The following is a 13,337-nucleotide window of genomic DNA, read 5'->3' on the forward strand; positions in this document are numbered from 1 at the left end:
ATCAATTTTGAGTTCTACAAATTGTAAATGAATCATTTATCTTGAAAATAGTGAAGTGTTGCCTCTTCAGCCGCACCCCAGTCTGCTTCCCCAAGTTCTTTGCCCCGAGATTCACATGCTTTCCAAGTGATTTGCTTCATGGTGTGGGCTGCCCGGTGGTGGGGACAGTAAGGCTGGACAGGGGAGAGGGGTGGGAGTGGTCCCATGCTGCAGTGGCAGCACCTGTGGCTAGAGGGAGGTGAGGTGGGGCTGGGGGGCCCTGAGCAACGTGTGACAACAGTGATGGGGGTCAGAGGAAGCCCCTGCAGCCCAGAGTTGTTTGCGCTCCTGTCCCTGTCCTCACAGGGGCAAGGCCCTCCTGGTCTCACCACCCAGAGGCCCAGTGCCTGGTCAGCCGTGGGGCGTAGGAGGGAGGTGCTTGAGGGCAGGCCTCCCCAGGTGACTGTCCCCCTGGTCTTGGCAGCACATATCTGAGTGGGATGGGAAGAAAAGCCACCTGGGTCCTGGCCAGTCCAGGACCCAGAGGACACTCTTAGAGCCCAGGAGGCCCTGTAGATGATGGGAAAAAGCCGGTCCCTCGTGGTTCTTCACAAGAGCGTACCGCGGTTAGTGCCCAGGCGGTGCTCTCATTTCTCAGGGTGCGGACAGGCTGAGAGTACGAGCCAAGCGTCTGGCTGGAGGTCTGGGCTCTGTCTACCCCAGCGTTCTGCCTCCTGCGGGGCCCCCTTCGCCCCAGGATTGTTTCATCCCGGGAAACGCGAGCCCTTCCTCCAGGGCAGCCTTTGCACGGTGTTCACCTCTGGAGTTTGGGAGCCCCCCCGAGACAGGCCGAGAAAGCCCAGGGTCTCCGTGGGGATGGGCTGCGCTCTTCCCCTTCCCCGGGCTGCAGGGTGCGCCTCAGGGAGAGTGGTGGCCCTTCCCCACAGGCCTGTGTTGTTGTCTTGCACCCTCTAGTGGAAGAGAAGGTGAAGGAGCAGCTGGAGGCCGCCAAGCCCGAGCCCATCATCGAGGAAGTGGTGAGCGCCCGAGTGCCCCGGGGCCCACTGGGGGCCGTCTCTCTCCCCCATCCCCATGCTGTCCTCCCTCCCACTTCTTCTGTCTCTCCACTTCTGTATTCCCTTTCCACCCATCTTTCCCCATACCCCTTCCTCCCTCCCTCCCTTTCTCCTGCTTTCTGCCTCTGTGCCTTGGAACTGGGCCCCTCCAGTCCTGACAGGCGTCTCCTTCCTCCCCAGGACCTGGCCAACCTCGCGCCCCGGAAACCTGACTGGTGAGCGCTGCCACGTAGGACTAGCGTGGACTGACTGGCCACTCGTGGTGCTGGGCCCGGCCCTCAGGCTGGGCCTCTCCCGCCCTCACAGCAGGGAGACGGACAGTGTGGACACACAGCTACACGAGATAATTACTGTCCACAGTACCTCCTGACAGGACATAGAGGGAGAGCGAGAGGGAAGCCGGTGGGGGCTGACACCTGGAGGGCGGGGAGGGGCTCAGGGAGAGCAAGGAGCAGCCGTCCCCCCCCAGAAGTCCCTTCTGCAAGGGCGAGATCCAGCCCACCTCAGACAGCTGCGTGTGAGCAAGGCCCGCCTTGGCCCTCAGGGAGCCACAGGGTGGAGGCATGGTGACGGGAAGGGCAGACATCGATTTCTGTCTCAGTTCTGCCACCAACTGGCCTATTCTGCTTTGGCCTCAGTTCCCTCTTCTATGAAGTGGGGCTGCTTACCCTTCCTCGGTGCCCCCGTGACCAGGCTGGTACAGAGGCGGAGAGAGGGCTGTGTGGCCTGGGGCTTGTGTTCTACTTGACCTCGGGCCAGAGGGGCGGTCCTGTGGCAAGCACACCACCGCTGAAGTTGTTCTCATTTGTGGAAACAAAAGCATGGGGCATGTGTCCTAGAAATCCCTGAGCAGGGGGAGCAGGCTGTGTGCACGCTTCTGGAAGCCCCGGGTGGCGAGGGCGAGCACATGGCTGGAGGAAGAGCGGGACCCATAGTGCAACCAGAGCGAGAGCAGCCCTGAGAAACCATCCACCCTTGCACACCTTGACTCAGTCCCACATTTGGTGGGTCTGTGGGACGGGCACAGTGGCTGATGCTGGATTTGGGAGGGCGCAGAAAGGGAGAGAGGAACATCCTGGCCTCCTCCCCAGGGTGGGCTCCTCAGGCAGCTGAGTGTAATGCCAGGGGGGCTTTGGGAGGGGAGGGTCCCGAGGCCACACCAAGCCAGCCTTCAGCTTCTGGCCTCCTCACACCTGCCCGCTACAGGGACCTCAAGAGAGACGTAGCCAAGAAGCTGGAGAAGCTAGAAAAGCGGACCCAGAGGGCCATCGCCGAGCTGATCCGTAAGTACAGGGCCTAGCAAGGTGGGGTCCCTGCCCTTTGGGTGGTGGCCCAGGCACAGGGCGCCTCCCCACTCCTTCTGTCTGCCATCCATCCAGGTGAGAGGCTGAAAGGCCAGGAGGACAGCCTGGCGTCTGCAGTGGACGCTACCACCGAGCAAGAGGCCTGCGACTCCGACTGAGGCACGCCGTATCCCCTCCCTGTCAGGCCTGTCCTGTGGGCGGGTAGCCTTGGGCGAGGGTGGGGGCTGGGCTTGCTGTCGCCTCCTGTTTGGCTTCAGAGCCGCACTGCCCCGTCAGTCGGAAACCCTCGCCATGGGGTGAGGTCAGCTCCTTGTCTCCTAAGTGGTCCCCACCACACTGCGAGGGGCAGAACCAACAGCAACCCCATGGGCTTGCTGTGTCTGTACATATGTATGTATTTGGAACTTTCTTCTGTCTCTAGAAATAGAAGCAAGCAGACCCACGTGTGTGGCAGAAACCTATTAAATATGTTCTGGGTCCCTGGGGCGCTGTGTGTTTGGGCCCCAAGGCAGGGCGGCTATGGAGGTGAAGCCTCACACGAGCAAGCCCTGTGGTGGGCCAGGCGTGTCGAGCCTGGAGGGGTGCGGAAGGCCCAGGCCTGACCTTTTGAGTCCAGATCCTGGTGCAGTAGGGCAGTCCTGTCAAAACCTGTGGGTGACAGAGACCGAGTCTGGGAGGCTTCTCTAAGGCCTCCCTCAGGCCTGGACCTTGCTGGAGTCTGTGGTCAGCCTGCAGAGGCTCCCACCCTGGTCCTCTGTGGATCCCCTCACAGTGCAAGAGAGAGAAGGGAGAGGCTGGGCAAGCCTCCATCCCAGGCGGTGCCAGATCCGAGGCTCCTGGCGCTGTTGCGTCTCACCGCACAGCCCCCAGCAGCCTGTCCCTGCGTCACAGTCACAGCTAGACCGTGGCTTCCCTGGGACAGGGCCCCTGCCTCGGGAAGGCTGGCTCCTATAGACTAGGGTATTACAGCCTGGGTGTGGGGTGTGGTCTTGGGCCCTGGGTCCCCAAGGTCCTGGCGTTAGGACCATGAGCCTCTGTGGAGCTGACTCCAGCGTGACTGACTGGCCACAACTCTGACTCCAGGTCCCTGTGGCCAACTAGCATTTCATCTCCAAAGCGATAACACGCTTGAGTTTCCTTCAGGGTTGCCCCTTGAGTCTCCCACCCCCAGCCTGTGTCAGCCCCGTGCGTCCTTCCCTCTGTGCTGAGTTGGCCTGACGCTGGTGGACGGTGCCGAGGACTCGGGCCATAGAGGTGGAGCCAGTGCGTGCGACACCAGCACACTCATGCAATAAAGCAGATGCTTTCAGCTGAAGGTACACAACTACCCTGAGAAGGTAACTTGTGCAGGAAGGGAGCAGGTATGACTGAGGGCCAAAGTGGTAGGTGGCTGGCTGAGCAGTGGGCAGGACCAGGACTCTGGTTCCCATGTGAGCAGGGGTGATACCTGCCCGCAGGTGGCAGGGCTGGAACCAGACTCCCCCTGCATCGTGGCATCTGGGACTGGCCTTCCCTTCCTGGGAGTAAAGGATGGAAAGGCGCCCCCTGCCCCGGGACTGGCCACGGGTGCTCGTCCGTGGCAGTGTAGGGCTCAGACTCCCGGCGAGGTTCCCGCTGCGCACCAGTGCTGGGACTAGGATGCGGCCAGCCCCACAGCACGGGAGCCCCGAGAGCGGGGGCAAGGTTTGCTTCTGCGTTTACAGCTCTGTGTGCCTTCAGAAAACCGCCGTGCAGGGAGAGAGCAAAACCAACACCGTCACGCACCATGGGCACGCGAACAAAAGTTACAACATACGTGAGGAGATCAGTGCCTTGAAGAAGGGCTACCATCCCACCAGGTGGAAGAATTGATACCCAAGGAAACTGAAACAGTGACATCCTGACAGGCTTTAAAATGAGCATTTGTTTTGTCGACAGAGAAGTATAAGAGGCACTGAGCCCCATAACTCAGGAACGGGGATTAGGTATGAGGACAATTTGGTTAGTAATCTTGGGAACAAAGAGTGTTGATTAAGCAACACACACGCACACACACACACACACACACACACACACACACACCCCATAAGCACCTCTCTGGAGGAGCTAAATAATAACAGTCAAAGAAGGGATGGATAAGCTGGAAGTTAAAGCCGAAGCTCCAAGAGGTGGCAGAGAGAGAGGGTAGGTTGAGAAGTTGACGCACTGCCAGGTGTCCTTGAGTGGACAGGAGATCAGGAAAAGAAAACTGGAGAAAGAAGGAATGGCTGACCACTTCTGTCTCTGGCATCATGGTACCACGGTGGCCTGAACTGATCCCCTCCCTTTGCAAATAGCTAAAAATACTAGATAAATAAATAGTTACAACAAATACTTTTTAAATGCCTCACTGACCAGCAAGAAAGTAAGCAACACTCAAGCAAGAAGGTAGGAGAAGCAGCAGAATGCTGAAGCCCGACCTCCGACTTGAAGGTATTTGACAAACCAGGTGAGACTGAGCATTGGTTTTGGGGGTCCTCATTGCCTGGGGCTAAGATAACCCAGTACCTGTGCATGATGAGGGGCCTGGTACGAGAGCCCTCCAGAAGGCTGGGGCCCCAAAGGGCAGGGCCCTCTGTGAACTAATAATAGGTCCACTCCCTTGGCATTCCGGAGGAAAACTGAACCTTGCCAGTGACTGGAGTGAAGAAAGGTCTCCCTTGAGAACTGAGCTGGCCCCCACATGGGTTTGCACATGAGAAACCTCAAGCCAAGAGTATAAGTGGTCCCAGGAAGTGGTGGACTCCGCTGCTTGGTAGAAATGCAGATCCTACCGGAATGAACCTCGATTCATCACAGTCCTCAGTGAATCCCCATTGATAAAGTTCCAAGAAACATGAGCAGCTTCCGGGAAGGGTCACCAGATCTACGAGGCAGCAAGGCACCGAGACCAAAGGACGTCGGCAGGGACACGGTAGACTTGCAAAGGATTCATACATTAGGATTACCAGGCACGTGATTTAAATGTTGGAAAATGATATAAGAACTAAAAGACAGGCTTGAAAATAGGAATCAGTTGGCCAAAAAACCAAAATGATGTTCTGGAAATAAAAACTACCATAGCAGTTGGAATCCCTGTGTCTGTGAATTAGAGCTAAAGAAACCGTTGGTGAACGGGAAGCCAGGCCCAAAGACGTTCTCCAGAATGCAGCCCAGCAAGAGAAACACATTGATAACCTAAGACACAAGAAGCTAAGAGATATGGGGGATAGAGTGGGGAGAGCCGACATAACGTGATTGGAGTTCCGGGAGGGAAAAAGGCAAAAATGAGGTGGATGTAATACTTTTTTTTTTTTTTTTTAATGTCTGGGAACAACTCTTCAAAATCAATCCACAGATTCAAGGAGGTGAGCAAATCTCAAGCAAGGCAACAAAAAGAAATCAGCACTCAGATGTTCCATCTCTTATGGATGGTGATTGATTAGGTATTTTCACTTTTTGACGGTTCATTGACCCACGCACATCTGATTTATGCACTTTTTGTGTGTTTATTACAGCTCGATAAGCAAGTTCACTTAAAACTTTTTCATATTTTGGATTAATCGTCTATTACTGTATTCATATTCCATACAAAACTCAGTGGCTTGAAACAGACGTCTAATATTGGACCGTTTCTGTGGGTCAGGGATGCAGGAGTGGCTTAGTTCTAGTTTGGGGTCTCTCTGAGATTGCCGTCAAGATGTCCCCCAGGGCTGCAGTCATCCGAAGGCTTGGCCGGGGCTGGAGGATGTGCTTCCAGGATGCCGTCAACCCCTGGGAAGGCTCGTGGAAACATGGGGCTCACACAGTCCTTGCCACGTGGCCCTCTCCATAAGGATTGTGTGAGTGAGTGCATGTGTGTGTGTGTGTGTGTGCACGCGCGTGCACCCGAGTGGCATTGCAGCTGTGTGTGTGTGTGTGTGTGTGTGTGTGTGTGTGCACGCGCGTGCACCCGAGTGGCATTGCAGCTGTGTGTGTGTGTGTGTGTGTGCACGCGCGTGCACCCGAGTGGCATTGCAGCTGTGTGTGTGTGTGTGTGTGCACGCGCGTGCACCCGAGTGGCATTGCAGCTGTGTGTGTGTGTGTGTGTGTGTGTGTGCACGCGCGTGCACCCGAGTGGCATTGCAGCTGGCTTTCCCCAGAATGAGCGATCCAAGACAGAAAACAAGGGGAAGCTATAGGGCCTCTTATGACCTGGGCTTGGAGGTGATATTCTGCCACATTATATTGTTAGAAGCAAGTCACTACATCCAGGCCACAACTCAAAGGAGAGTTAGGTTCTGCCTCTGGAAGGCAGGTCTAAGAGTTTGTGGAAGTATTTTAAAACCACTGCATACCTAGAAAATTAAGTGCAACGAGTTGGCAGAACAAAAAGAGCAAGAAAAGATGTTAAAATTAGAAAAGATACATTACCTTTTAGGAGCAAGACAGCAGATGTCTCGGCCACAGCCAGTGTTAACTGGGACAATACGTCTGGTATCAACGTTAACTAGACGGGAGGCAATTGTCAACGTAAAATTCTATACCCAGAGAAGATACCTTACAAGGTATTTTTAGACAAGCAAACCCAGAGATTTCGTCACCAGCAGACTCACATGAAAAGAAAGTCTGTTTGGGGTAATGAGATATTCTACAGTGGGTTGCGGTTGGGGGTTGCACAAATCTATGAGTATGCTAAAAGCCGTGGAATTGTACACTTCGGGCAAAGTGTATGAGATGCATGTTGTATCTCAATAAAGCTGTTTTTAAAAAATGAAATAAATAAGCGTTCTCCTTTAAAAAAAAAAAAAAGTTCTATAGGATGTCTTCAGATTGGAATGAGACATAATCCCAGATGGAGAATCTGAGATAAAAGTAGGAATGAAGAGGAAGAAAGTGAAAGTCTAAAGTAGGTATTGACCTTATGGAATGAGAATGTTCCGTGGGGTAGAAGTAAGACTAGGGCTCCTGGAGTACATGACAATAGTAGTACTTATACACTCTTGCTCGAGGTGAGACAAGTTTGGGGTTAACAGCCCTCTACCAGCTCAGCTCACTCGGGAAGAGAGAAAAGACTCAGCCTAGACTCTAGACTCCGCTCTACAGGCCGGCGGACAGTTCTAGGGCGGCCCTGACAGAATACAAACAGTGTACCTCTTCCAAAGCAGTAGTTAAAAAAAAAAAAAAAGGAATGAAAAAAAATAACCCAAAAGAAAGGCAGAGAGAGAAAAGGAGAAAAGGTGGGACAAATGAATGAACCCAAATACATCATTAATTACAATCAATGTATTAAACCGCCCCCTTTAAAAATTCAGTCTGGGATGCTATTTTGAAAAGAAGCCTAAGCTCAAAGATTGCAAGTAAAGGGATTAGAGAAGCTCTACAAAGAGGCCCCTGGGTGGGGGCGCCTGGGTGGCACAGCGGTTGAGCGTCTGCCTTCGGCTCAGGGCGTGATCCCGGCGTCTGCCTTCGGCTCAGGGCGTGATCCCGGCGTCTGCCTTCGGCTCAGGGCGTGATCCCGGCGTTCTGGGATCGAGCCCCACATCAGGCTCCTCCGCTGTGAGCCTGCTTCTTCCTCTCCCACTCCCCCCGCTTGTGTTCCCTCTCTCGCTGGCTGTCTCTATCTGTGTTAAATAAATAAATAAAATCTTTAAAAAAAAAAAAAAAGAGGCCCCTGGGTGGCTTAGTCGGTTAAGTATATGCCTTGGGCTCAGGTCATGATCCCGGGGTCCTGGCATCAGCCCCACATCAGGCTCCCTGCTCAGCGGGGAGCCTACTTCTCCCTCTCCCTCTGCCTCCACCCGTTTGCGCTCTCTCTCAAATAAGTAAAATCTATCTATATAAATATTTTAAAGAGCTCTATGAGTTCAGAGCCAACAAAGGAAGCCGAGCCGAAGTGGCTGGGATGACATCAGACAGGGAGACGTGGGGCCGGCAGTGTGATGAGCTCCACGGTGGGCTGCACAGCCCCGGGACTGTCACCTGGCGCACGTGGAAGTGCTAGATGATGCGCCCACTTTGGAGAAAGGCACCATGTGCACACCCCATGACCAGCAATTCCACCATTAGTGTCCTAGGCAACTGTTGCACAGGTATGCCAGGAGACGGGACCACGGTGCTTTTAGGAGCATCATTCGGCAAGAGCACATGTGCACGCACCACACACACACACACACACACACACACACACACACACACACACACACACTAAAACCTAACGGAAGAGAGGGCGCGTGAGCCATTTGTGTGATGCGCCGAACAGGCCGAGTGCAGCGGTGCTCTCTAAGGGGCGGCGCATGGATGGCGCAGACAAGCGAGGGGACGGCCCTCAACAGCAGGCTTGCTTGCGGTCAGCCCTGGGAAGGGGCCCTTGGAGGTACTGACGATGCTCTTTTACTTGGCTTGATGGCAGGAATACATTTTATTCTCTGTCCGTTCATTTTATACACCTTTTTGGTTATATATGCTCTATCTCACATGCATACTTTTTTTTTTGAAGATTTTATTTATTTATCGACTGAGAGACGCCAAGCAGGGGGAGCAGCAGGCAGAGGGAGAAGCAGGCTCCCCACAGAGCAGGGAGTCCGATGCGGGGCTCGATCCCGGGACCCTGAGATCATGACCTGAGCCAAAGGCAGACACTTAACTGAGCTGCCCAGGCGCCCCTCACACGTATATGTGTTTAAGGAGAGAAATCTCCAGCATTCACTACCTGAATTACTCGGGAAGTGTGAAAGGGGGATTTTTTTTAAAAACGGCCACACCGGCAGTTTCACTACAGTGGTCTGGGTTAGAACATTGAGGGTGAATAGAAAAGCCAGACAAGCTACGTGGAAAAAATACCGACAACCTGTGAATGAATGAATGGCATTTTCATCAGTAATAGATACTACAAGACACATTTCTCCCGAGTGCCGAGGAAACAGGAATGTCAACCTGCTTCATTATCGTCCGTCATCAGGGCCAGACGTTTTCGGGCTGACGGTACCAAGTGTTTACTCCGCACAGATCTTTGCCGGAGGAACTAGTAGGGAGAGCTCTGTGGCAAGAGGGGCCGTGGTGGGAGTCCGGAGAGGGGTGTGAGAGTCAGGGCTGCATTTGGCAGATGCCCAGACAGGATCTCAGACAAGGCTTTATTGTTGTGTGAAGTCCACGGCGATACAAGTGGCTGCAGGGACACAGGTCCCTTTTGTCTCCCCAGCTGCTGTCCTTAGCTCCCCTAGGAGCCTGCACATCCCCAGGTGGGAACTCTCGGCAGGAGGGGGAAGGGCAAGGGGCAAGCCAGCTGATGGAACCATGGCTTCAAGCCCAGACAGTCCCCCAGGCTCGCCTTCGCATCTGACCAGCCACGACTGTGTCACATCCAGCCCTCACTGCAGACATGAGGGGAGTAAGGGTATTTTAAGCTGGGCATGTTGCCACTGTGATTAAAACTGAGGTTCCACAAGAAAGGAAGAAGGGTAGAAAGAGTACTGGGAAGGCAGCCAGAAGAGCCTGCCGCAGGATGCAGGGAGAAGTGGTGAGCAAAGAAACTGGTAAACATTGCAAAAATCAATAATTGACTAACCTCTAGCAAGACCGACAAGGACACAAGTTACGAAGATCAGGAATGCAATAAGGCTGCCCTAGTGACCCCCCAGACCTCAGAAGGACAATAAGGGGACACTGTAGATATGCACATCCATTTGAAAAGTGGATGAAATGGACCAATTCCTTGAAAAGCACGAAGTACCACTAGTCACATGAGACGAAACAGATCTTTTGCATAGCCGTAACTACTAAGGGCATTGAATTAATGATTTTAAAAGTTCATTAAAGTCATCTCCACACCCAACCTGGGGCTGGAAGTCACGACCCCAAGATGAAGAGTCACGTGCTCTACTGACTGAGTCAGCCAGATGCCCCCTGAATTCATGATTTTAAGCCCCCCGTGATCAAGGTGGGGATGCTGGTGGAAAGCCAGACACACAGATCAACGGAAAAGAGTCGGGAACTCCAGTTACCCCAAACAAGCACAGCCAACTCCTTTTTGACAAAGATGCAGAACGAGCTCACGGGAGGCAGGATAGGCTTCAGATCCATAGGCCAGAAAAAGAACCCCAGGCTAAAGCCCAGCCAGACAATACACAAAAATTAAAATGGATCATAGGTTTAAATGTACAGTGTAAAACTATAAAAACTTTTAGGAGAATATCTTCAGGACCTAGAACTTGGTGATGAGTTCTTAGACAAGAGACCCAGAAGCGCATCCAAAAAGAAAAAAAAAATCAATAAATTCGACTTAACCAAAATGAAAAGCTTTTGCTCCAACAAAAACTCTGTTAAAAGAATGAAAAGCTACAGACTAAATTGCAAACCCATATCTGATAAAGGACTCAAATCTAGAACATATAAAGAACTTTCACAACAGAAGGAGGGAGGGAGGAAGGACCCAATTAGAAAATGGGCAAGAGAGACATTTCACTGAACATGGTATATAAATGGCAAATAAACACATGAGAGCTGCTCAGCATCACCGGCTGTTATGGAAATGCAAATAAAGGCCACGATAAGACATCCTTACATACCTATCAGGACAGCTTAAATAAAAAAAATAGTGATAGGGGCGCCTGGGTGGCACAGCGGTTAAGCGTCTGCCTTCGGCTCAGGGCGTGATCCCGGCGTTACGGGATCGAGCCCCACATCGGGCTCCTCTGCTATGAGCCTGCTTCTTCCTCTCCCACTCCCCCTGCTTGTGTTCCCTCTCTTGCTGGCTGTCTCTATCTCTGTCAAATAAATAAAATCTTTAAAAAAAAATAGTGATAACACCAACTGCTGGCGATGATGTAGAAAAGCTGAATGTCTCGTACATTGCTGGTGGGACTGTAAATGGTACAGTTATTCTGGAAAATAGTTCGGCAGTTTCTTAAGACACTAACATCACTTACCGTATGACCCAGCAGCCACACTCCTCTTGGACATTTATTCCAAAAAAATAAAGACTGTCTACACTAATGTTCATAACCGCTTTCTTTATAATCACCAAAAGCTAGGAGAAAACCCAAAATGTCACATGTGTTATTGCTTATACTAGATGATTTGAATTTGTTGTCCAGGATGCATCAGATAAAACAAGGGAGCCCCCATCGCTAGTTTAATGGAGCTCTCCAAGTCATCCTCCAAGTCTTCATCATTTCCCGTCCTTCATTCTGGAATTAAAATATTACACACAAATGGGTGAAATAAGTATGTTGATGAATTTCTGACATACAGGAAACTGTACGAGGGCATTCCTTCGCTTGGTCCTGTACTTTGGGGAGGAGTGGAGTGGAAAATTAAGTTTTTATTCTGTGAAGAAAGGAAACAACCACGAAATGTCCTCCAGCGGGTACCCTGTTAAACCAGTGCATGCGTGTCATGAATGCTACTCAGCAACAAAAAGGAACAAAACCGCTGACACAGCGGATGGCTTGGGTGAAGCTCAGGGACGCTACGCTGAGTGAAACAGACACGTACTTAACTTTATATATAAAGATCACGTGCCGTACAAGTCCCTATCTGTAACATCCTTGAAATGACAAAATCCTAGGCCTGGGGAAGAGATCCGAGGGTGCAGGGGTTAGGAATGGTCGGGGCAAGTGTGACGATGTATCAAGGGGTAGCTTGAGGGAGATCTTTGTGGGGATAGAATGGTTCCTGGTCGCGTCGGTGATGACACAAATCTGTATATGTGATAAAATGGGTTGGGGCTGTGCATACACACTGCGCCAACGTCAGATTCCCGGTTTTGATGTTATGCAGTTGCGGAAGGGGTAGCCGTCAGGGCAGACTGGGTGCGTGGTACACAGGACTGCTCTGTATAATCTTTTTAACTGCCACTGAACCTGTATATATTTCAAAATAAAAAGTTTTAAGATATTTCCAGCGATGAACAAAGAATGGTAAAACATGTTAATAAATGGTGTAATTTTTTTTAAGGTATTTTTAAAATAAGGCACAAGTTTTCTAGAGTCTTGTGGCAGATTGAATGGGGGGCACTTCAGAGTTGGTCTTGGTTGGAGGGGCAGGCTGGGGGCTCTCAGGCCTCAGCAGCCCCCTTATCACAGGGCTGAGGGAACGAGCAAGGACCAGTGCCCACCTCTGTGGATGGACGGAGCCCTCGTGTGCCCGTTGCTCCCCAACTCATCAGACACTTCTCCAGGACAGCCCTTACTGACCTCCCAACACTTCAGGTCCCTCCTGCTTGAAATCCTTGAGGACATCTGGCCTCCGGGTCATCTCTGCAGAGGCGTCAGGCCTGGGTTGTTCAGCAACAGCCCTTCCCCAGCAGAGGACAGGAGGACAGGGCCTGCTGGCCCAGAGACCCAGGCTTTGTGTCTCTGGGTAAAAGCGGCAGCAAGAGGGCTGGGAGGAAGTTGTACCTGGGATCGCAGGGATCGGCCCCCCAGGGGCTGGTCCAGGGCTGATACCGCAGTGAGCAACAGCGGGCTTGGGGTCAGAGAGAATGCACAGCCCCTAAAGTTACAAGGGGAGATTCTACTGTCTAGCCCAGCAGGCTGCAGTCGAGAGTGTGAAGGCACCCAGTTTGGGCAAGTATGGCCCCCTGGAGTCGGCCTGTCCTCCCGGCCAAGTCCCCTGTTGGGGTCCATGCTGCTGCTCCCCACCTTTGGGGCTCTAGTGTGAGATGCCTGCTCACCCTCATTCAGTTGGCCCCTCCGTGGGGCTCTGAGCCATGTCCAGGGTTAGCTGCAAGCCTGCCCACCCCTATAGGAGCTGGGGATTCAGATCTGCTCCCAGTGCTCGCGCTGGGCACTGTTCTAGGGGCTGATGATGTGGCTGTGAATCTGATGATCTCCTGCCCTCCCGGAGCTCACCTCCCTGTGGTGGGAGGCAAGCCCCTCCCTCAGACCAGCCTGAAAGACCTCGCCTCCCCTAGAGCCATCTGGCTGGGTGTTACAGTGGGGGCATCGTGAGTGGTGGGACCTAGGGCCTCGAGGGTCCCTGCGAGTCCGCCCAGCCTGGA

The 13,337-nt window shown here is 52.7% G+C and overlaps 1 protein-coding gene across 2 annotated transcripts in view; it reads left to right on the top strand.

The window, feature by feature from the left end:
- The window catches only part of CCDC12 (coiled-coil domain containing 12), a 56,237-nt gene extending 48,235 nt beyond the window's left edge, over window positions 1-8,002 (top strand). The window contains exons 4-8 of one of the 2 annotated variants that reach the window (XR_015726686.1): window positions 955-1,016; window positions 1,236-1,270; window positions 2,262-2,338; window positions 2,435-6,216; window positions 6,427-8,002. Coding sequence is in view for 1 of the 2 variants with exons in the window: in XM_045778860.2 (XP_045634816.1) it covers window positions 955-1,016; window positions 1,236-1,270; window positions 2,262-2,338; window positions 2,435-2,517 (257 nt within the window). In the remaining variant the exon portion in view is untranslated. Of the gene's footprint in view, window positions 1-954; window positions 1,017-1,235; window positions 1,271-2,261; window positions 2,339-2,434 lie in introns of both variants that reach the window. The other variant, XM_045778860.2, reaches the window with a different exon arrangement.
- The last annotated feature ends 5,335 nt before the right edge of the window (window positions 8,003-13,337 follow it).

Source organism: Ursus americanus, chromosome 14 (assembly GCF_024610735.1).
Source record: "Ursus americanus isolate L20-20 chromosome 14, mUrsAme1.1.p, whole genome shotgun sequence".
Classification (NCBI taxonomy): Eukaryota; Metazoa; Chordata; class Mammalia; order Carnivora; family Ursidae; genus Ursus; species Ursus americanus.